General features: G+C 40.2%; 3 protein-coding genes across 9 annotated transcripts; 2 read left to right on the top strand and 1 right to left on the bottom strand.

Annotated features, from left to right (window-relative positions):
- Window positions 1-813: 813 nt before the first annotated feature.
- On the top strand, window positions 814-12689 carry LOC144473992 (uncharacterized). 4 transcript variants are annotated; one of them, XM_078188401.1, is made up of 11 exons: window positions 818-2472; window positions 2601-2854; window positions 6618-6901; window positions 7370-7947; window positions 8543-8805; window positions 8975-9308; window positions 10934-11065; window positions 11153-11340; window positions 11492-11635; window positions 11751-11875; window positions 12012-12689. In XM_078188401.1, the coding sequence occupies exons 2-11, from the start codon at window positions 2682-2684 to the stop codon at window positions 12101-12103; spliced, it is 2313 nt and encodes a 770-aa protein (XP_078044527.1). In that variant the 5' UTR covers window positions 818-2472; window positions 2601-2681; the 3' UTR covers window positions 12104-12689. The 4 variants fall into 4 exon arrangements, with proteins under 4 accessions (XP_078044518.1, XP_078044527.1, XP_078044508.1 ...); XM_078188411.1 differs by having other exon boundaries at window positions 2234-2472; window positions 2738-2854; XM_078188382.1 differs by having other exon boundaries at window positions 818-2854.
- A 447-nt stretch (window positions 12690-13136) lies between these two features.
- On the bottom strand, window positions 13137-21569 carry LOC144478485 (uncharacterized). 3 transcript variants are annotated; one of them, XM_078196421.1, is made up of 7 exons: window positions 21310-21569; window positions 20582-21155; window positions 19679-19839; window positions 19351-19582; window positions 18229-19271; window positions 17730-18031; window positions 13137-17629 (listed from the first exon to the last, which is right to left on the bottom strand). In XM_078196421.1, the coding sequence occupies exons 2-7, from the start codon at window positions 20643-20645 to the stop codon at window positions 17557-17559; spliced, it is 1875 nt and encodes a 624-aa protein (XP_078052547.1). In that variant the 5' UTR covers window positions 20646-21155; window positions 21310-21569; the 3' UTR covers window positions 13137-17556. The 3 variants fall into 3 exon arrangements, with proteins under 3 accessions (XP_078052547.1, XP_078052546.1, XP_078052545.1); XM_078196420.1 differs by having other exon boundaries at window positions 20582-21232; XM_078196419.1 differs by having other exon boundaries at window positions 20582-21569.
- Window positions 21553-24933, top strand: LOC144478484 (uncharacterized). Of its 2 annotated transcripts, XM_078196418.1 has the most exons (4): window positions 21553-22116; window positions 22282-22460; window positions 22672-22869; window positions 23075-24933. In XM_078196418.1, exons 1-4 carry the CDS (start codon window positions 21955-21957, stop codon window positions 24927-24929), a joined length of 2394 nt encoding a protein of 797 aa, XP_078052544.1. In that variant the 5' UTR covers window positions 21553-21954; the 3' UTR covers window positions 24930-24933. The 2 variants fall into 2 exon arrangements, with proteins under 2 accessions (XP_078052544.1, XP_078052543.1); XM_078196417.1 differs by lacking the exons at window positions 21553-22116; window positions 22672-22869 and having other exon boundaries at window positions 22142-22460.
- Window positions 24934-25068: the final 135 nt, after the last annotated feature.

A 25068-nucleotide genomic window follows, 5' to 3' on the forward strand; every position in this document is an offset into this window, starting at 1 on the left:
TAATAAATAATATTAATATTTTATTTAAATTAATATATAATTTTCAATTTACGCATTTAATGTATATATGTATACATTAAAGATTATATATATCATATTCTAGCAACGTTACGAACTCGTAACATCGTTACGATCTTTTATATATAGAAAGTATAGATTTTACGACTATACGCAGTTTAAAGTGTAACAGTTTCGCACAACTCAAAAGAGTGGATACACACATGTACAGATAAAAGAAAATATAATAAACGAGAATGAAACCGTGAATTCTGTTTCTATTTATATGTATTCTACTATAAATGGAACAAGTATACTAATTGTAAATAAATGGTACAGAATATTAATCTGCGCGTTAGTTTATTAATAAGTTTATTCATCCTCTTTTTCTATGTTTTTATCAGCGTGATCATTTATCGAAATTACTATTAACATAACGAAAACAATCCGGTTCAATTGATCTATTTATTATTTAATTTATCTCTCTATTCGATTGGCAACATATTGTTTTCTTCATATTCCTGGAACCTTACGGCGGAGTCGGTTAAAATCTTGTTTGAAATGTATCCGTCGCAGTTGAGTGACCAAGATTTATGCGGTAGTACGGCTTACCGATTCTTAGATCTATGATTCGGGGCTATCCAACCTTTCTTTTCCATCAAATTATTCCCGTTTGTTTCTCGACAACGAAACTCGTAATGTTGCTCGAAAAGAAAAGGGGAGTTGAGAGGGAGTGGAGTGATTCGCGACGAAACAGAACAGATTGAAACGGATCGAATCGGATTTCAGATCAGATCACCGCTTTGCACGGGGAAAGGACGGAAAGAGACCAGAATGGTCGTCGACTGATCAGTGGGGAGAAACTCTTTCAACGTGGACGCGTGTATACGTGAAAGTAACTCTTACAGTTGAGCTGGAATCGTATACTTGTCAGTGTTTTATGGTGTCGGTGATCCCGTCGTTCACCACAAAGTTGAGATACGGTACTTGTTCCCGTATACCGTTCCACACTTTGTCAACGTAGGGATAATCGCGAGCGAGAGAAAAAGAGAGTATTCAACCGAAGGAACTGAATCGAGTAGGGATGATGGAATCGTGAGTATGGCACGAGCTTCGGTCTTCTCTGATCCGCACCGATACAGTACTATCGAATATACATAACGCAAAGATCAGGGATCTGGCTCCGCTCGAAACCAGAGCCTTCAGAGAGACGTACGTCTCACGCACACGAGACTGTTTCACAGCACGGGCGCGCACTTCCGCGTGTCTCTGTATTTGTTCGCCCTTGCTGCATCTACGTCTTCTTCTTTGTCTTTCTCTACGTCTACGTCTACGTCTACTTCTACGTCTACGTCTACGTCTACGTCGACGCTTCGTCCTATGTTTACGTACATGTGTGTGTTCGTTGAATGGTGGACAGATCAGCTGCGATCGTCAATGCACATCGAATAAATAATATTTTCCAAGATTTCAATCGTTAAACTATAACATGAAAGTGTAAACTATCAACTGTCGTTTTTACAGAGTTTATCATCTGTTTGAAACCTGTATCTTGCATCAAGTTCCTTACCGAACGTAATCTCGTTACTCCGGAAACTTTATTCGACTCGTCAGACTACACAGTGTTCGAAGAAGAGACATGCACGTGTCATCGATTTATTGCTTTTCCTAATTTGATCAATTGAAATTGTACAGTAGCAGCAGCAGCAGCAGCAGCAATATTATTGAACAAGGATAATTCTAGCATCGCGCGGTGTTTGTCAGCATAGATTAGTGTTCATCGGTGCCGTCGTTGGTAATGATTCGAAACAGTGCGTTCAACGCATCTCTGTAAACAATTAGGAGGAAACGAGAAAGCTGACAAGTGTCCGAATCGATTGAGAATTCATACGTACGTTGGTTGAAAAGAAGAAACCAAAGGAATAGTGAAACGCGTATCCTTGTACGAATTCAACTCTGATTCATGAAATACCGAAAAAGGAAAGGGCATCGAAGCAAAAACATCGTCGACAGCTGAAAATCATTAGAGTCTGTGTGAAGACGTTCTAAAAGAGAAGAAACCGTTGAAAATCAGTTGCTCGCACTGTCATTACATGTATTTACGGTTTTCGTTGCGTTCGCGTACGAATGCGCGGGTCCGTTCGCGAGTGTATCGTGGTTCGTGGTATGTGTGACCGTGCATGTGCGTGCGTGCGTTGTTGCGCGAGCGTGTACGAGCTTGTTTACGGGTGTCTAATTTGTGATTCTCGAATCTTTCAAATTTTCCACGTTCTACGAAACTATCGTACCTGATAAACCGTACCCGTGTGCACCGAAATCGGTGATAATCCGTTCGATTTGGTGCGATTTTCTTTGCTTCGTGTATACCGATGATAAGTGGATATTCCGGCGAGAAACGGAAGAGGAGCTCGTTGCACGTGAACAGCTAATTGAATCCAACACAAAGCGATCTAAATCGGAGCATCGGAAGTGTCGGTACGTGTTATTAAAATCGCGCATTTCTTTTCTTTCGTTCTATGCTATTTTGCCTTCTCTTTCTGTCCCGACTTTTTCTTCTTGTTATTCGTCTATTTCTTCTCTGTCTTGTTCTTTATTTTCAACAGCGTCGTTATTCCGACCTTTTCACCATCTGCTTCCTTGTCTGTCGTATCCTGTTTATTCTTCCTCTCTTCGAGTTTTCGATTATGAGAGAAGCCGTAATCATTGCCACGTGCCTGTTGGGTTTCGTGTTCGCTGGAAGTCCTAGATTGCCCAGGACCTCTGCCGACGAGCGTAACATCCGTAATGTCAGCAACAATGGAAACAACGTCACTGGAAACGCTGTGCCCGTACCAACTCGAAATCCTCAGCGCAATAGGTAAGCTGAAAGAATAGTTGCTCCTCGCCAACGATGGGAAGTATTGAAATTATCCATCTATCGATATAATGCATAATGTATGTGCTCGTATCATTGTAACAGAGTATAACGATATCGTAGTACCCTCGTACGTACCTGCCATATGTTTCGCTACCACTATTAATATCGTTGCCGAACGATCAATTAAATCTACAATCTGAATTGGATTCGAAATTCGGCAACGTATTTCGATGTTAGCGGTTGGATCGTCGTGTCGGGATTTGCCGATCGATATTACGTACGTACGTACGTACGTCCGAACGAGAGTGTCGCGAATTCTGTGATCGCATTATAATTGCAAAAAACTCAAGCGAGCATTTCCGCTATTGTAGGGAACAGGTTTGTACTCTCCTTTTTCTCGCTTTCTCTTTTCATCCTCTCGATTCGCATGGTATGTAGCAACGTACACCTACAATATACTACTATAAATCCTCTTGTGTCGCGCACGGTTCCCTTATGTTGTTGATACTGTCATACCGATGGCTTACGTTAGCTCTGCGCTTACATAACTTGACAAAACACCGAAACAAGTTGGCTTTTTAATAGGAGCAGACTTTCCGTAGACACCATTTAACACTTGCCAATAGAAACAGCATATTTCTACGAGCGACGTAGTCGAATTTTACAAAATGTCCAGACAAACGGCGTGCCATTCTCCTTTTTTTTTTTCTATCGCGATTTCCGTTGATTCATTCGTTTTTCGTTCATATCATTTCTTTTCTTCTTTACCTCCATTTTTCCTTGTTTTCTCTTTTTCTCCGAATATAAACACGATCAATACGTAGATACGTACGTGCAACATCTCGGTAATAAAAGCATATTCTTGAAAGTAAAGGTGCTTCCGTATGGGGGGGGCACGCTTGTATGTTACGTAGACAAACTTTCCGTAGATGGACAAAGATATTGTATGTAAATGAGCTATGAAAAATGTTTCGTTGATATTTTTTATTTAAGTCAAGCGTACAATATTTGGCTGGCGAAAATAATTGGGTTCCTTCGATCGATGTAATCGAGTCGACTGTAAGAACGAACTTTTTCGGCTTGAAATTCGGAGGACACGCAGTCTCGATCGAATGGCTGTTATAGAAATCGGTAATTTGGCGTTAGTGAAAGCATCGATGGTTGTTAACATCTCTGGCTGATCTTACAGTGTAGAATCTTCGATGAACGTTCCATTTCGTTTTCTTTTCACATTGTGCTCCGCGTTCGATTATGCACCTATACAATCTGTACAGCGCACACGTACATATATGGATGACGATCTCCCGAATTCCCTAGGAGTCGATTTTCATTCGTTGCTCCAGAGATTTCTTTCGATTGATATTGGCTGAGCTGTAATAGGATACACGTGGTTTCAAATTGGAGAAAAAATCACTATTATTTTCTTTGGATCGTTTTCCTGGGACCTACGGACGACACGTATCCTCTTTCGTAAATGTCCATGTTCATAATTTTGTAAATTAAGTTATGGTAGTTATAGCGTTCGTGTAATTCGAGCCGATGACACGATCTTCCCATCGACAGATTCGACCAAAACAATCCTTGTTTCTTCGCCCGAAGAATCCTTTTAGTTCAGATCCTTTCTCGTTCACGATTCGCACAGGCTACATTTCTAGCAATGAAAAATTGGCCGAAGCACATCAACCGTGCGAAAGCGTTCCTTTCGTCTTGAATTAATGTTCATTAAATTCCAGTTACGAGAATAATTTGTCTCTGCTTTCGTCCTCCCCCTCACTCTCCTTCCTCCCACCATCTCGTTCCTAGCACCCCACCCTTTCTCTTTCTCTCTCATTCTTTCTCACGCGCGTGTACCTTGCAAAAATGAAAGGGTTCAAGAACTTTTTCCTTTCACTTTATCCTCGCCTATGTACGTTGATTATTTTCAGTTTTGTACTTTTCAATGGAATCGTATTCACCATCGTGCTAACAATGCTAGTAATGCGTACATGGGTGAACGCGTGCACGCGGATGCGTGCAAAGAACGTACTGCGATGTTCGTGATAAATTGCAGTCGATAATATGAACAAGTGTATGATCGCTTTCTCTGAAAACCGGCACTATCCTTTGGATACCGATCCAAAGGTAATATTTTCATATCCGGCCTAATAGTCTGCTACAATCGATTGTCACAGAATCGAGCGTTCCTATTTATCAACAACGAGACAATATGTACCCATGTATCTCATTGCCAAGACTAATTGATATTAGCCCGCTGATGCTTACAATTAGCCCTGCTTTTCGTTTACCTAATCCACGGTCACGTTATATTTGTCCCTGATTGCTCAAAGAACATTGGTTTCTCACTGGTTCCTTACGTTTCAGAGAGAGAGAGAGAGAGAGAGAGAGAGAGAGAGAGAGAGAGAGAGAACTTCTCTACCTGTCGTTTTCTTGAATTTGAGGCGAGTTAGTTTTCAAAGAGCACCAAATTAATGGTTACGAGTATTACACACTGTGAAACCGAGCCGACAGGTGTTGTGCGAAACGCACGCGTGTACGCGAGTACACGAATACGCGGGTACGCGCGTATACACGTCGATGCATACGCGAGACTCGGCGCGTACGTGTGTTCGCTTAACACTGTTCAAAAGAAGGACACAAAGGGAACGGTAAGAGAACCGATCGAATCACGAGGATAGAACGACATCGCTGGCCGAGTACTAGTTCTCCTTTGATTACGCAACAAATCCGAGCTCCAGTTATGACAATACGATTGCACAAGCTCTACCAGATTCCTCAGAAGAAACGAAGGAACAGTAATCAGGCCATGCTTGAGTCCAATCTATGAGTCCTATACATATTTTGTATGCACCGGAAACATCAGAGTTGAGCTCGATAGGGCTCAAGAAAAAATGTACTTGATACGGGTACGTCACAGTTAAAGTTTGAGCTTCAAATCCTATCTATATCTATATTCTAGTATACATACATAGTATGTATATCTACATCTACATCTATATCTGTATCAAGATCGAAAGTTTCCTATGACGTAAAATTACGATTTCCTCCTACAGGTTGCTTTGAATCTGGATTCGTTTTTAGGCTATGCCAGCGGTAAGTCGTAACTGTCACTTTCGCCCTACAATTTCTTGTATCTTTCTGCAAACATTCTTTTAAATGTTTCCGGTCGCGGAATGTCGTTTGTTGTGTGTGCCTTGGATCGTTCCGCTTCCACGTTCTCGCTGCTAGAGCGAGTTCCCAGTCCTCGTTTCTTCCCATTGCTATTGCATTTCTCGTCAACGCAAAGTTTATCCAATATTATTACCAATAATATTTTCAAATGTACAATATACTTGCAATAAGCGTTGAAAGAAAAATAATTACTGGTGGAAGGGGTTGGTAGTCCGCGACAATGTTTGTATGTATGCGGTACACGATATATGGATACACTGTACTAAGCGTATAGTACAGAAATTTGTTAATGTTATGATAAATCAGCTTTTCCGATTCGAAAGGACCCTGGTAAATAGGCACATGTACCGCTGACCTGTCCGCGAACCGATTGCGTAAAATTCAAGGTACACTTGCAGCTTACGCCGTAACGAGGGAAAGGATACCAACAACTATCCAGTTGGTTATCTTATTCTTGAGTCATAGACGAAGCTCGGTTTCAAATATAATGTGCATTTATTAACACAACGAAAAAGAATGGTCCCTCCACGACAAGGTCGTTTCGTTTCTCCCTTACTCGTGGATCGTCATTTTATGATTGAAATACTGCTTTCAGGGAACAATACCTCTTCAACGTTTTCGAAGTAATAGTTTCAACGCTAGAATCGAAATTACAACGAATCGAAAATTTGGACAAAGCTGTGGAGCATTTAATGAGAAGAGTAGAAGCTTTGGATTCGCGCGTTAACGACAACATCGATAAGACCGACGCCGTCATTACGAAGCTGCGAACATTGGATTTAAAATTGTTTAATAGCCAAGCAGCCTATTTATCAGCCGATCATGCCGTCTATAAGGCTACAACGTCGAACAATAAAACCGTCGGTGAAACCAGAGGTGGTACGTATACGCTTGTATCCTTGAGTAGTAAATGATAAATACTAACATCTCTGTTAAAACGATCCTGTGACTGCTCCTTTTCTCTTCCCTTCTCTTCTCTTCTCTTCTTTTCTCTTCTCTTCTTTTCTCTTCTTTTCTCCTCTCTTCTTTTCTTTTCTTTCTTTTCTTTCATGTTTCCTTATATGATTGTGACAACGAGTAGACGCCATCCATTTTCTAATATATTTACCGAGCGTCTACGCAAACGAAGCGACTCGATGAAAAATTTATGAAAATACAATTCCGGAAAGATGTTTAGCATTTCTTCGATGAGACGTACGAAAGGAAAGTGTTCGCGACCGCGCTTCTTCGATTACACGCTCGCTTGTTCGCTGTCCTCGCGATCGTTGGTATTTTATACGCTCGTATAATATAATGTAGTATACATAGTACCACGGTTTTATCATTCGCATATCTTCGATGGAACAGTTCGTACGACGCAAACGACTCATCAGGACGGTTCATCATCCTCCGAAGCTCTTGGCGAGAAATTGTTGTCGCTCGATCAAAAGGTTTCCGATATCGACAATAAACTGGTAGATTTGAAAAATCAATTGGATAATAATCTTTTGCAAAATGACGATATAAATGCTGAAGCAAGCGAAAAGAAACCAGTCAGCATGAGCGTGATCGAGATCACGAAAGCGATGAGCAACGAAGTGATCAATCATATATCAATCGAAATAGATAATCTTCGGCAGACCACCGGAAACATGGATAGAAAATTACAATTCCATATGAATTTGGTCTCCGAACAATTGGAAGGCGTTTACAATATGATGACGGACGTGCACGATGCGATAATTGTTAGGGGAAATACAAATGATCAGCGAACTTTCAACGATACGGCAACGGCAACGACTGCGACAGCGGCAACAACGACAGCAACCGCAACGACAACCACGGAAACGCCGTCATCGAAGCAAAGTAAGATCGATCGACTCGTCGAACAGATGTATCCTATGTTGACCGTTTCCGAAAAGATGGACGAAGTTTGGAATGTCGTGGTAAGCCGACAAATCGATCATCGAAACGATCGAGATCCAGATTAGGCGCGGAAATTGATTTGATTACGATACGTTTCTCTGTTTCATGCCTAGAAAACACCAAATTAAACGATAAGCACAGCTAGACGTCAACGATGCGATTATTACAAACATTACCAAACAGTATTCGCTTTTAAAGAACGCTTCTATCGTATAATTTTGTTGTCTTTTAGACCCGTCAGATTCTTAATTCAAAAGTTATACGCATATTATATCGCGTCCGTATCGTGAAATAGGATATACACTGTATACTTATATTATGTGCGTACGCGTGTAATACATGCAATCTAATATCATCGGTAAATACTTGGAATCGTGAGAATTGTTCTCCGCTCTTCGAATTTCCAATCGCTATTCCTTTCTTCTTTTTCGTTCTTTCTTTGCTCTTCTATTCGTTTTTGTTTTGATTTCTTTTTAATACGTCTCTGCACTTGCTAGTATTTCTCGTGAATTATAAACAGTTACAGTAACGTTAGTAATCGATGATACGTTACAGTTGTTTGTATTTAAGCTGATCCGTCTGGTCGTGTTTATTGAAAATGTATCGTCCGAACAGGTTGGTACGAAAAGTTCTGTAGACGATCTTTTACCAAAATCGGACGAACTGCTGACGCAAACTCAAAGGCAAGAGAGAGCGATCAATGAAATTCACGCGGATTTACGTTCGAAAACAAACAAGATCATCGAAAACTTAGAAGGAGTGGAGAATAGACTGAGGAAGCAAGAAGACGACGTTGCTACTCTTGCTCAGCGCCCCATTCCTGCAGAACTATTGCTCGATCCTACGATCGATCGTCTCGTCGAATACGATTCGAGCAGGTTTGTTGCTACTCTATTCTTATCCAAATCTTTCCTCCGGAAAAAGAAAAAAAAGAGAAAAAAAAAAGAAAAACCATACATACTTGTACTGTACGCATGACAGAAGAAATTTTCAAGCGATTCCAATAGATTTTTCCAATATTCCTTTCTGTTTTCTTTTTCCATTTAGATACGTTGGAGTGTCCGAAGATGCTACACCAGAGACTACCATTCCACCGGTGACGCCAACTACCGTTGTTTCATCGGTGTCTATGTCGACGTCCTCGTCGACTTCATCCAACATTATACCGTCCAACAATTTCGGCAATTCTACCAACAATATCGGTAGTACGTACGGCTCTCCTAATTCGACCGCATCTTCCGGGGCAACGATACCAGCTTCGAATTCCGTACGATCTTCTACCAAAAGTCGTGGCGTTATATTTCCAAGTGTGAAAAATAAACCGAGCCCTGCGAATTCGACGTTTACCACGGATGCGTTTCTTAGTTACAAGGATGTTAAGGTAAACACTTTGCTGAAAATTATTTGCACGTTCCGTTTTCCGTAATGTTATCTCATGAGTCACGCAAGATGCAACTGAATTTTAAATCACGTGTAACGGTTGTATGGTTCGTATTGCAACGTCTCTCGAAACTATAGATACGTTGTTTCATGGTTATTCCATAGATATCGCGATCCGTATTAATTATTAATTGTGTGACCAGCGTATCAACTGGCAATTCCCCTTCGATAGGTCTAGAAAGTTAACTCTATCGGTTGTCTCGGCCGAATAAGAGCGAACACATGCAGTCTGCAACGATGTACTGACATTCGTTGGATCGTGCGCGTTCGTGCATGCTTCGGCGCAAGTTTCAACGACGAGTTGTTGAAATTGGTTACATACAACCAAACATGCCAGTACACGTGGACATGTACGCGATTCTATTATATACAATATATATCTATCCGTCAGCCCGTCCGTCCGTCCGTCCGTACGTACGTACATACATACATACATAAATAAATGTTTACATATGTGTACATTATGACCATATACATTCTGTGCGATCGCACAGTGACAGAGTGACGCGGCGCGCTCCTTTTTTTTATTCTTTTCTCGTTCTTTTGAATGTTTGCTCGCTTGCTCGCTTACTCGCTCATTTTGTACTTCTCCTAGATATTTTGTGCAAAATCGTTTCCGGAGCTACTGTAGGACATACGCACATATAATAAACATTCCGAAGCAAATGCAAAGGTCGACGTCGCAGGTCACAGTTAACTCGGTTGGTGAACCCAAACCAGCAGATTCGGTAAAAGTACCTTTGGATCTCGGCGTACCGTGGCGTCTATGCACGTGTATACACGTATAGACGAGTAGATACGGATGTGTCGACGAGGAAGGTGAACCTCGTGCTTGAAAATCGATTACGCAACGAACCCATTACCATTACAGACATTTCATTTAAACGTAGGCACGACCTATAGTTGCCCGTAATCGCGCGTCTCGACAACTTTTAACCGTGACGTGAAAGTCGCTACACTGGATTTACTCGTTTACCCAGCTTAAACGATCGCGACGAATAATCGAAAATCATCGTGCCCCGCGGTGTATCTCTGAGTCGCCACCATCTCTTGTCCTTTCTTTTCTTAACTATTCCTCGTTCCACATGGGTAAATATTTTGAGGGGACTCGGAAAAAGCAACGTACGATTCGTCATTCTCTACCCACTTGTCACGATTAGGTACTAGATGAACATGAGATGGGTCCATAGATGGCAGAAAAAGATGATGTTGGAGAAAGTAAAAGTTTCTTTCATAAGTCAAGCGAGCGATGATACGCGTCGAACGTTTATCAACTGCCACAAGTGTAAAGTAATCGAATAAAATAGGCGAGCCTTGAGACCCGGCCGCCGCCTATGGCACGCACGTGGAAAGTATAGAATTTCCGCGTCAGAAAATTTCTTCCTTCCTTCCGTCCCATTCTACGATCGTTCTAGCGACCAAAACAGAATCAACGTTTATACGAACGTCGTGTATAAGCAGAAGCAAAGCAATAGATTCTCCATGTGTATATTGTATTATGTATATTATACGTATAAGCATTGAATATTTCGAAATGTTGACGATCGCCTGTGAAAATTGTTGTAGGGTTACTCGTGCGTTGATTTGTTGAACGCAGGCATGAGAGACAGCGGTGTCTATTATCTTCAAATACGTGGTACCACCTACTGGTTCCTAAAAGTTTTTTGCGAGCAAGATATTGCCGACGGTGGTTGGACGGTAAATACAAATTCAACGAATTCCTACACTTTCTAACGATTTACGGCTACGCAATTGTTCACTCGATTTTTGTGCGTGTCTGGACAGGTTATTCAGAGAAGAGACGATTTTGGAGAGCCTAGAGAAAATTTCAATCGCGATTGGGCCGACTACAAGAATGGCTTTGGCGATCCGGCCAGAGAATTTTGGCTGGGCAACGAAAACATATACATGTTAACGAACAATGAAGATTACACGCTGAGAGTGGAACTCGAAGATTTCGAAGGCAATAAAAGGTAACGAATATCGATGCGTTCGTCCGTTTATGTGCTTTCGCTTTTGTCATTCCTTCGTTCGATACGATCACGATCACTGGACAATCGATGTACATACCTACGTATATTTATATTAGCAGCACCGAATCGAATCTAACTGATTATTCTGTAGGTATGCGCAGTACACTCATTTTAAAATCTACTCCGAGGCGGAGTATTACAAATTGGAAATCGATGGCTACGATGGAAACGCAGGCGATTCTTTAAACGATCCTTGGTACGGTTCAAACAATAGCCCGTTCTCGACGTACAACAGGTAAATTCCATGTTATTATTCTGACGACCGAGATCATTGCCCGATTGGATCGCAAACGTGAATAGTATTCCTATTCCAAACTATGCAGCTTAATTGGATTCGTCTGATTTTACAGAGACAATGATAGGTCGTCGTTGAACTGCGCGTCCATGTTAAAGGGCGGCTGGTGGTGGAAATCGTGCGGACGCGGGTTAAACGGACTTTATTTGAACGATCCTCAAGATCTGACTGCCCGGCAAGGTATGCCAAACAATATATTCCCCCCCCCCCCCCCCTCCTTCTTTCTATTATTTTTGTCTTTCCTTTCGTTTTCTTTGATATAGCTGGTTCTTTGCATTGTTAATAATAAAAGCATTCTCCTTGTCCATTGAATCAGGTATCGTGTGGTTTCGCTGGAGAGGTTGGGATTATACGTTGAAACGGGCCACAATGATGATCAAACCTAAAGGACCTTCGGTGCCAGTATAGAGTAACAAACGATAGTTAGAAAAGGCAAATATGTTGCAAAGAAATTTTAGGAATTGCGTTTCTTGTGCCGCTTCGTGTAAGCGACACGATTCGTTGTAATCACCAAATACGTGAACATTCCGTATACACCAAGAAACTTTCCTCTTTGTTCCAACAACACAATATCTAACTCCGTTCAACAGAATTTCATTTCAAATCTCTTAATGCTAGAAATACATACGCGTATGTGTTTATTTTCGTTGAATTACCGGTGAATTCGCCGAAATAAATCTTAGCAAAGGTAAATAAATAAGATGTGTATTCATTATTTCGTTCGATTAATGTCTCTACGAAACTAGTGACCGCATCAAACGAACCGCCACACAACCCTTCTCTTCTTCTTTCACTGTAACGCAGATTATAAGTATTTATGCAAACTTGAGTAAATCGCCATTTATATCAGACCAATTCGGAACATTTCTCATACACGATTGACATTCGTTGAACATACGGTATATTAACGGTAAACGAATAAACGAGTGAGAGTGTAGTTGAAAATTGTAAAAAGAGAACTATTAAAAAGACATTTACCTCAATAAATGAAAAAGATAATTGAAAAATGAGCACAATTTTTTTCCTTCAATTTTCAGCAGATGTTTCATTTAACTTCGCGTCTTTCAAGTTATTCTCGCCGCAAGCTAATCGATTAACGCATAGCCAAATAATGAGTCTGAAAATCCAATATATAGTGGATCCTGTCTCAGCAGTGAACGGTCAGCCAATCGGAGAAAAGAAATATTTTCCGTACAAGTAAGCACTTCCAAATAATTACAAAACATTGATCAGTAATTAAAAATTAATTCTTTGGTTGGCCATACGGCTCGTTTTATGCATTATTTCAGAAATTGTGATCACCTATTATTACAATTCTCTAGCCTCCCGTCAAAGTCCCTAGTTGCCGCGAACAAGATTTTTGAAAATTTCGATTCATAGATTCACTGAAATATGTTAACTCGAATCTGAAAATAATTGAGCATCGCCTGAAAATTTGTAGACATTTCTTTATTTTCTATGTACATACATATTCCGCAGCGAAATCTCGTTCGATAAAAAGTATTTACGTTAAAAGAAAATGAAATTAAACGTGCACGTAATAATAGAAACATAACAAAGAAAAAAGTTTGCGAATCACAGTTTTCCCGACTTGAAAATATTTTGCAAATTTCGATACCATCACAAGTACAGTTATACATACAATCGAATATAGATAATCGGAAACTTATTTCTTTCTTGTCAGAGAAACATGTGCTAATGTCGCGGTTAGTTTACGTAAGGTACCGGTTTATTACAATCGAATAAAAGTCTATCGACATAAATTCCCTAAGACGCTTAATATTATATCATAATATTTGACTTACGCGAGTAAACGCAATAATGAATCCTGACTAAACTACTCCGATAAATGTACATATTACAATGTCACGGATCATTAGACGATCAGTAATGTATTTAAATTTTTTGTACCTTTTGACTACGAGAATTTCGAACGTTTTCGAAAATTTCTTTCGAATCGAGTTTGTCGTACCATTTCTCGTTAGATAATTTTTACATGTTATAGAAAGAGATATATCTTATAATAATGAACACATTTCTGTCAGAAATGAAATATGTATAGTCGAGATTATTGAACACATGAAACGCGTCGACTACGATAGGAAGAGATTCCAATTTTATCGGAATCCACTTACGCAATAGGTATAATAATTATTTATGCATTCTTATATGTGCCTACGTGCGCGTTAACACGTATTTTTATGTGTGTGTGTGTATTTATGTATATGTATATGAATGTATGCACGTGTATGTATGTATGTACATATCACCTCAGCTCTCATTTCTGATGCATTTTCGTCAAAGAAAATTGAATTGGTATCTTTTATTCGTACTAAACATATTTACCAAGTATCGTTCTTTGAATACGCATATGTATATATTTGATCGATACATATGTATGTGTATAACATTATCACTACGCTTCATTCGTTGTAAACTGCGTAGTATGTATATCGATTCACGTTCCAAGATTCAAGGAATCCTTAATAATTCTCCAGAGATTATTTTCTCTTATTAAACGATGTAACCCAGATTTTGGTCAATTGACCGAAAGCGACTAAAAATTATTGAACAATCTTGTGGATAATCATTCGACGTCTATAATCGTTTCGATGTAGAACGTAGATCATTGAACATTCACGTTTAAATATGATATCTGTATGTTTATGTTAATGCACATGTATGTATGTTTCGTTTAATAATTTCAGAAACATGTATTGATTGAGACAGGTAATTAAACAACATCAGAGTCCTTAATGAGGAATTTTACGAATTACATAGGTATATTTTCAGTTTTACTTTGAAAATATTTGTATAGATTCTATCGCATTGATTTTCTTAGCAATTGTAATTACGATCAAATCACGCATAGATTACGATAACATGTAATGTTTTATTATTAAGAGTATACCAATAGTTTGGATACTTTTCTCACTGTTAGTTTGAAATAATGGAAATTTTTTTTCAATATTCTCAATGTATGATATACAATTTTCGATCATTATACGAGTATAAAGAATCCATGGTTATTACAATTGTGGAATAATCATGAATCTTACGATAAGAGATTGTTTGCGGATTGTTACGCATTTTGTTTCCTCTTCCCCAATGTTAATGTTGCAATTCTTTCATTTTACTCTTAAAGTATTTCAATGAAACGTCAAACATCGCGTACGTGTATTACGATGTCGGCGATAACTTCGGCTTATTCATATTTATTATATGTATTGTGAAACAGTAGAATACCGATTGTCTGTGGTTCAAATATTTACGAGCGCTCCAAGAAAATTTATTTTTTTTTCGTACAAATGAAGAATTTTGTATGGGTATAGTTGTCTCGTGTCAAACATTAAACAAGACTGTTGTTAAACGCTTGTCTATTCTACTGTATGCATTCGTTTCGAAAAAAATGCCGTGAAACAAAAGATCGTAAAAAATTAATTTGATTCGCTGAGAGTACATCATTGTCAAAAATATTATCTTGTTTGATGACGTGCGAATAGATAAAACGCTGCGAAATATCGGAAAATAAATGGCGATGTACAGTTTGAATAACATAGCAAAAAGCACGGGTAACTTTACAAATGGCCGTATATTGACTGGGATTTAGAAATAATTATATTTTCAATCACACAATTCAATTAACCATTCAAATATTTCATAGCATAGTACAATCGGATTGTAAATATATACTGTGGTCAATATAAACCACAAATGTTGGTACTGACACCGGGAGCTGTTAATATTTATGGTACATGTAAATCATGTACGAGTGCAAGTTTTGTAAGTTTTTTATCATCACGATTCTGTCACGGCAATGAAGGAAGACTATCTGATGTATAGTGTAACAATAAATAAAACCAAAAGAGAAAAGAAAAAAAAGAGATGGGATAATTAGAGAACCATTATCTTCACGTGCTTCTACGAGGTATAATTTTACCTCGGTCCATACAGCAGAAGTCTTTCATAATTGGCAAACATAATTGGCGAGATTCTTAAATGCTATTGATTCAATAACTAGACATCGGAATTGTTATACATGTTTACGATTATGTGATCTAACAAATTATATGTTTCTTTTAGTCCAACACAGCTTGATGGTCAACAATTATGAATGGTAGACTGTAAACAGTTTGTTTACAGTACGCGCACAGCAAATACTAAAAGTATGTATTTATTATTATATGATCCTAAAACGAATATAATTTTTCTTATAATTGTAAAGGGTATCATTTCGCGTTTTTCGACTAAAAACGTTCACTTTTACGTCAACTTTGCAAAGTCGTTGGAAAGTTTTACGATAGATCATGCGGATTCGATTAAAAGGATTCGTCGAATAAAAAAAGAACTAATTGTGCTGTGTAGGTTTCTATGAGAGAGATCTGGAAAGAAAGAAATTATCGAACTGGTATTAAATAGAAAAAGCGGAAGATATCCTTTTTCTGAGTTCAAATGCAATATATGATTGAAACACGGTACATATGTACATACATATGTTTTTACACGAGGGGATACGTACAGAAAAACACATACGTACGTACGCACGTATGAATGCATGTAGGAAGAGAGAATGAATAATGTTCTACTATAATAATCTAATCATTAGCTAAAAACCGATCGTGTATATGTATGTGTGAGACCTACTAAAGAGATACGAGATGTTTTAAAGTAATGGAACTGCTGCTTTATATGAGATTTTCAAAGAGTACGTTGCTAAGATTCACAGAAACAACATGTTAGAATGATAGAAATTCGGTGGCATGCAAAAATTGATTGCGATGAAAAGTTGCCGTATCTATGCAATTTAATGTGATCTTCATATAATTTCCACTGATATGTATTGTCTAAAGATTTTAGAACGTGCACATCTCATAAATTGAACGCGACAGTAAACATGTATTAAAATGATATTTCTTTAAAGAGATCTATGGATTATCAACGTTATCAACCAATGTGAAATACATATAATATATTGCAATATTACGGTGGACGTAACTGTGTAAAGTATAAGAAAAATACAGCAGTCGACAACGCACAAGTCCAAATATATCACATTGATGGAACAGTCGATACAAATATAACGATATTATGATAAGAAGTTCGATTGGCACTGGTTTACAACTAGAATTCTTTATTTAGAGTTTAGAGTATCACGTTCGATCTTTCGCAATCTCAGCAATAATATACTTGAACTGAACAAATTGTCAATGCGTTGGTTATTTGTAACAGTATATATTTACAGAGCATAAATCAATCTACTCTTCTCGCATCGGTTAAATAAGTTACCATATTACTCGGAATATTTGCACAGATGTTTTTTTTTAAGAAGACAAGAGGACGCTAACGTTTGTATTGTACAACACCAAGTGAAGTGGTAAAAATCTAGCTTGCCAACGGTTGGAATAAATTCATGTTAGACGATACTTATAAAATATATTGTAGTCGCATACGAGAGTCTCGGAAACGGTATCAAATGATCCTGTTGTTTAATGTACGTCGTGCGTTATTCAAAAACATACATCAGTGAAAATAACCGAGAAGAATATCAACTATGTGTAGAGACGTCCGTATAACAACGTGTAAAACTGAACTATAAAAGCAAAAGTATGATCGACTTTCATGGTATACCGTGTACCGTCCTCATACATACATGTATGTTTGTGTGGATTACGTGAACAGATCATAGTTGACGATGAACAAAATTGAAAATCGTTTACATCGGTACTAAACTTCTATTGTTGCCCGCAACGCAACGCAGACTTGTAGTTTGTTATAATACTGAATTTGCATAATGATAAATGCATCGTAAATCATCTTAATGCCTACGCGGTGCGCAAGAATTATAAAACTTATTCTCGCGATTAGTTTTCATCCGATGATTCTGTAGAACTTTGTGGCATGGTATTGAACCAATTCTCTCGAACTCCAGTACTCCTGAACAAAAAGGAAACGTTAAAGCATTACACGTAAAGTTTCGGCAACGGCTCTTCATATTCGTCTAATCATTTCTAAACAGATTTGGATCAACAAGTACCTGGCTCGTTGACGGGTATTTATAGGCAGTGTAAGCGAAGTTCTGTAATACTGGGGAGTTGTACTCGAAGCTGTTTCATCCGGTCTTCTGTGCAACGTCATAGTTTCATGCGGAGATGTAATCAGTTCATTCTCGTTGTCCAAATAGTAACGAGAGCCCGTGGCGCTTTTACAATTTTCACATTCGCTTCTGTAATCGTCGGTATCGTCGTGTAAAGTAGGAAGGGCCTGCATGCTACAAACGCACGCTACCGACTCGAAACTTCCTTCTTCGTTCATTTCATTTGCTACGTTCAACGGTGGCTGAAACATGAATTAAACTTGATGCGACTTAATGACTTAATGATAATCGTAATCAAAACGCTGTGTACGCGTGCATATGCATACATGGGCATACGAGACACGCATATGTACAAGCATACGTATATTGTATCGCATTCTATAGTATCACATGTACATATATTAGAATAACATCAATTGTGGTTGGTAGATTGGAATACCTTGTAATTATGAGATTCCTCTGCGGATCGGTGATCCGATTGGTGGTGCCTCTCGGCCTGATGTTGCCTCGACGAGGACGGAGTCGAGGAAGGTTGTTGCGTTTGCACGTCTTGATGATAAAATGTGGTTGCGTTTCGATCGTCTTGATCGGTCAACGAGTCTTGTTGCACAATAAGTGGCAAATTTGAGGAAGCATTTGTCGGCGAAGGTCGTAGCAATTCGCTCGTGGAGTAATCGTTTATAATGCCTTGCTGCAGTCTGGTAGCGGTACGAGCTGTGGTTAAAGTCCTAGGAATCGTACGGTGGGCAGATATATTCGCATTGGACAATGTCGCGGATATCGTAAACGCTCCGGTTTGACGTGGAAGCGTAGTATGCGTATGATAATTTTTCGAAACGGATGTCTGCAAATTTGAGGGAACGGGTTGCGCGGCCGCAGCTGCGGCCGCGTCCGTGTGCTGGTTAACAAAATTTGAGATTCCGATCGAGGCGGGCAAATTCTCGTAGGTGTTTGTACCCATGGTGAAATTTGTAGTACAAGTCCCTACGCTGACTCCTTGAGACGGTTCGTTTTGATTCGATTGACGATAGCTGGTATATATGTTTGGATTTGAAATTGGTCTGTTGGGTGTGGATGTCAAGCCGCTCGAATCAGCGATACCATTGTCGCATATCAGATTCGACGGGTTGCCGACGATGCCGTTTATTCCGCTTTGTGTACTTCCGACGAGCGATATATTGGTACGACTAGCGGCATTGGTCAGATAACTGTTTGGAAAATTCAATTGTGGAAGCGCTTGCGGGTTCATCGACAAAAGGGCTTGTTCCGCTCTCGCTGCCGCGACAGCTTCTTCGTAAGGCGGCGGAGCTTCTCCGCGCGGAAAGTAATTGCTGGGTGGCTTCCATAATGGATAATTGGCTCCGCATGGAATGTCGTCCATAGGAACCCCGTACGACAGTCTATCTCGTTCTAAGTATCCCATACTACCTAAATTTCTTTGGTCCTCTGCCAATTGTCTGTTCTGTCTTCCTGCCACGCAAACTGTTACAATATTATCAGCATTTCTGTTCTATGGATGTAAGAAACAAATGAGCAATACACGTGGAGTAAGGTGAAATACCTCGTATTTTTCTTTGGCGCAAACGATGTATTAAAAAAAATAATAGACTCAGCGACAGCACAGCCGTTACAAAACTAGCAACAGATCGTAATCCTATGTCATAATTTGGAGTAGTGTCGGTCGCATTGTTGCCAATTCCATCAGTTTTATAATTCAAAATAGACGACAGCCTGTCATCCAGGCAAATGTACTGGCAACAGATGTCCGAACGTAGGAAGGATTTGCAATCTTCCTGTCCAACATACAAGTATATTTCAATAATATATTCTTTTCAACTTGAAAAATTAAATTCAATAAAAGTAACACGTTATCTCGATGCGTGAAATACCTCTGGGAATTTGGTGCAGACAAATGCTTTACACAATTTTGGATTGCCATTATCGCAAATGCACAATGTACAAGGATTCGAGCCAAGAATGTAAGATCCCCCGGTTTCGTAAGATCGTCCTTGATGATCTTTACAGGGGACACCGCTCTCCGCACGTGTGACTGTAAAACATTGCAAGAAAATTGCTGTACGATTTCTGCGGACAAATGCTCTCTTATGGATACACGTATGTACATACGTACATACGTGTATGTATATTCGCTGTAACGCGTGTACATGTGCTCACACGCACAATTTGACTCTTTTACCGGTTACAGACGTGTCTCTACACGTTTGCTGAATTCGACTGCTAGAAGAATCTCGTCTACATCTGTAATCTGTAGATATTTATACACGGTCGGTGCGTGGGCGCGTTTGCACGTGTACGCTTGCGCATCCGCGCGCAATCGTGCTAAACGAGCAACCAGATGAGCGACAACGATACATGCGTCATATGAACATTACGTCAATCACTCGGTTCAACTCGAACAAGATTTTTGTCGTTGAACAAATCTCACCGATTTAATCTACTATACAAAATAGTCAAAAGAGAATATTTCCAAGAACCGTAGTCGTAATTGTAGTCGTAGTCGGAGTCGGAGTCAGGTCAGAGTCGTGTAGTCAGAGTCACAGTCAGAAACAGAGTCGCAGAGTCGTAGCCAGAGTCAGAGTCAAGATTGGTTTAACGCGTGATAGTCGCGATGATTGGGGAAACAGATGAACGATGGGTAAAGGGTTGACATGTGTCAAACTTGCCAACTACACTACTTTGGGGGGGGGGGGGGGCATTTGTTTGAGAAACATGGGAATTGCATCAAATACGAGTGGCAAAGATGAAAAGAAATATTTCCATAATGGACTTACCGGTAAAAAATAGGATAAACGCGGAAACTGCATAACCGAGAAGGTTACTGCCGCTGTATCTCATTCTGCGTTCGTTATCTCATCATAATCATGACCATTTGTCGCGGTGTGAAAAGGAAACGAGCGTAAGAGTACCCTGCGGGATTTCAAACGACGTGCCGTCCCGTCGATTCCTCGTTGCACCTCGTCGACATGTTTTCGAACACAGTGCCAGCCAGCAGCATCTCGCACCAATACACCTGTATCACGGGTTGCTTATGCAGGAGCAACAGTTATTTTCGCACACCTGCATATCTTCGAAACTCTTCTTTTGCTCGTAAGTGTCCTCGCACGGTATGCGTCCTCTCAAATAGACACACCAACTTTCACCTACTCGCACCTACTCGCACCTACTTGCACCTACTTGCACCGACTCCCGACACTCGACACCCGACACCCGGGATGATCGATTAGTGAACGAAGCAGCTATCGGTGTCGAGCACCGATACCACGACAGCACCGCCATCTTCGAGCGTTTTCCAAAGACTTGTCTTTCTCGCTGGATTCGCTGGAAGCCCTCTGCACCGCTCTGTACCTGTACTTACCAAGTCACCCGATAGACACCATTGCCCACCACTGTACACCACTCTTACGGGATCCAACGCGGATCTTCTGTATTCGTTGTGTACTTATTCGTTAGCAAACGATTCCAACTGCGTTAAACCAGCCGCATATACATCATGCCTTACCGTTAGCCGTAATCCATTCGATTTCTTTCATTTCTTCTCGTATCAATCACGGCCTTGCATTATTCTTTTCTCTTCTTTGCTCACCTCTGTTCGTACTTTATACGCTTGTAACGCTATACGTTCTTTGTCCAGGAGAAAAATCCTCGAATGGAACGGACCACATTGTAGGTTATACGCTACGCGGCGGCGTTACGTTCATTCCGTTGCTCGATGTTTACTCGCGCGGGTATAAACCTGGTCGGTAACCAAGTTTGCTTCCTTTCTCGTAAAAAAGAAACAAAAAGCAAAGAACGAACGCGTGTCTCTTTATCGGTATCGGTATCCTTGTTTACAAATAAAAAGTTGAAGTTCGTACATCATACGTCGTACATACAAAAGTGCATACGTCGTACGACGCGACGCTACGCGACCCAACCGCAACGATTCCCGTTTCAACAAAATTCTAGAGCAAAATGTCATAAAAATTTCCAATACTGTCAATCCTGTTTTTTATAAAGGAAAAAAAAGCAAACGTTTACCACCATCGTTGTTACCGTGTTAAGCCACGACGGAAATAAGAAAATAAGCGGGAAAAAAAAAAACAGAAAAAAAATCGAAAAATTCATAATAAATTTAAACAGATTTAGGTAGAAGGGCGACGCGTTCATGGAAAAAAACGACGATTCGCCCGAAGATGTCAAACGGGCTACATCTGTCGAGCGTGAAATAAAACGAGGTGAAAAGGATGATACGTTTGAAGGATATCCGCGTCAAGAAAAGAAGAAACGATGGGAACATTGCGATAAAACAAGTTCAAAGAAATCCAAGGCATACCGAGAATCTTGACTTTTCGCATCGTTGTCGCGTAGTTTTTCCTTGTATCGTCTTTTAATTTGATACTGCGTCTGCTTTATTGCGAGGGAGATAGAAACCGCGACAACGGCGTCGCATAATTTTACGAGCTACAGAAACGTTAATTGAAAATATTTTTAGCGACAGAAAACAAAGTCGAACGGAGATTGCTGCGAAACGCGAAAAGGCGAACCGATGAAGACGAAAAAGTTTACGAAGGTTTCGGTATTTGGGGAACCGTGTACGTTCCCAAAACTGGACATAATACCCAGACATTGCTTGACGAAAGAAGCCTACGTCGATCTATTGGCAAAGCCGAGGTGACGAACCAATTGTTTAAATTGAATCTTGTGTATACGTGTACCACCGACCGGTCTAGCGCTAGAACCGTTTCTAGCAAGCGTTATATACTTTGCTAGTATCTTTAGCTTCCTTGCCGATTTAGTTGTAATTGGCTGATAAATTCGAATCAATGTTATGATTACTAGTCGAATTCGGAGACATCAAACGTATCTTAATCCTTTTACTCAGTCGAAAATGTCCACCGGATTGTATAAAGAAAACTGTGCTGAGAAGATTACGGCCTGTTTCGCAACGCATCAAGGAATTGGCTCAACCACCTAGGCAACGGATGCTGATAAGCTTGCAACAAGGTGCAGCAGTGTTACCACCGGCGCTTTTGGACAATCTCTCGCGGACCTTGGAGAACGAAACATGCCTGAGCCCCGAGTAACGCATCAGTTTTACTTAGCCTCTTCCTTTCCCTTTTCATCGTATAGATTTGTCTATCTACGATTTCCAATTTCGCGTCAGATGCGAAGGTATTTGTGAAAGCTTTCAAAGGTTAAATTCTTATGTTTAGAAGTCTAGTTTGGTCTCGAGCCCGCTTTAGATCTTTCTTTTTAGAGATAACAACAGTGGACTAATTTTTCAGACAAGCGGCGATTGTTTCGCGGAAACATAAATTGGGAAAGAAACAGAAGGAGAAGAAACAGACGTGGCGGCAGAAAGAAACGAGTAAATCGAGTAAACCGAGCATAGGTTCTGCTATGGCAGGATCGTTGGACAAGGATTCAATCTCGTGTCAATACTTGATGGCCGAACGTTTCGTTAAAAGTATTTTAAGATGGAAGTGTCGAATTCCCATGTCGGAATTCAGTGACATTTCGAAAGTGATCACCGAACGTTTGGTGGATGTTCTCGAATACACTCCTTCGCACAACGAAGATCGCAAATGGCAGCAGTTGCGTTCCTTGGCCGACATGATAGCTTGTTGGATATCCGGAGTGCTGTCGGATGTTGCCCGATATCAGGAAGAAAAGCTGAAGGAAATATGCAAAAGGAAGGAGGAGGAATGGGCAATGGCGGAAGAAGAGCAGGAGGAAGAAGATGAGGATGAGGATGAAGATGAAGATGAAGACGAAGACGAAGACAGAGACAAAGCCGAGGACGAGGATGCGAGCGAGATTGAACAAGCGGAGGAAGACAAGGACGAGGATATGGAGAGGAAGAGCATGGACCGTGAGGAAGATGAAACGACGACCGTAGAGGATGCTTCTACCGTTGACGCGGAAGAAAAGATAGAGGATGTAACGGATACGGAAACGCAAGTAGACGAACCAGATTCGAAAGCCGTTGAAACAGAAACCGTGGTTACGGCAGATGTAGAGGTTGAAACGAGCCCGACTACGCTTTCGGAAGTAGAAACGGAAAAGAAAATGGAAGATGAACCAACAGAAACGGATCGGGAATCGGAGCAAAAAACAGAAACAGAAATTGAAACATCGACGATAGAATCCGAGATACCAGAACCGTTGGAAGCAGAAACGCTAGCGGACGTTCAAGAGGATGCCGAAGTGGAAACGAAAGTTGAGCCGGAAGACGAACCGCAAACAACAGCAACGGATGAAACCAGGCAATTGAGGATGGATGAAGCGATTGAACCAACGGAGGGGGATGCAGAGGAGGGCGAACCGTTGGCAGACGTAGAAGAAGAAGGAGAACAAGTAGAAAAGGTAGATGTGGAAGAAGAGAAAGAAGAAGGGGAAAAAGAAAAAGAGGAAGAGAAAGAAGACGTACAAATTGAAACAGAGATTCCATCTACGCCATTGGCAGAGGAAAAAGTTACACCCGAAGAAGAAAAATGGAAAGATATATTGATCGGCGGAGACTTGGAAGAATTGTTTAAATCCGATATTCCATTCGTTACCTTTGGTAAAATTATCGACACAATTTATAAGATGATCGAGAAGAGTCCGGAAAATACGGGCAAAGATCCGATAACGAATGGTATGCACCGTGTAATTTATGAAAAACTAACCAACATCGTGATGTTGGAGGATCCGAATCTGTTGACGGAAGAATTAAAGGATATTGTAGATGTGGTGTGTGGAAAAGTTGCAAACTGGTTGAAAACTATCCTGAGCAAATCGCAGATTGCGTTCATGGAACAATGTATGCCGGTAGTGGAATCGAAGGAGATCAGGGATTGGACGAAATGGCTCGAACACGTAAGCAACGAAGCTTTAGATTGGAATATATGGTTACGAGGTGTAATCGAGAAAATTTTTGAGATGAGAATGTCGAATGTGACACGGGGTGAATGGAAAGATTGGACGACATCAGTTGACAAAGGGGCCTTGCTGTGGAGAAGGTTTCATCTGCAAACTATACATCAAGCACACCGTAATATTACAATGATGATAGGTCGACGCGTTGTCAAGACTGGAACTAAAACTCCTTGTACCGCTTCGGAACAGTTGATAGCCTCTACGGAGTTACAAGCATAATGCTCGAATAATTGTTGCATAATTATCGAATCTATCCAATACTTTATACTGAAAAAGTTGAATCGTTCCCGATCAAACTATCGGACTTTATAAAACACATTCGAGATCGAACTTATCGTCGATGATGCTGTGGTCGAAT

This window comes from Augochlora pura, chromosome 2, assembly GCF_028453695.1.
Source record: "Augochlora pura isolate Apur16 chromosome 2, APUR_v2.2.1, whole genome shotgun sequence".
Taxonomy (NCBI): domain Eukaryota; kingdom Metazoa; phylum Arthropoda; class Insecta; order Hymenoptera; family Halictidae; genus Augochlora; species Augochlora pura.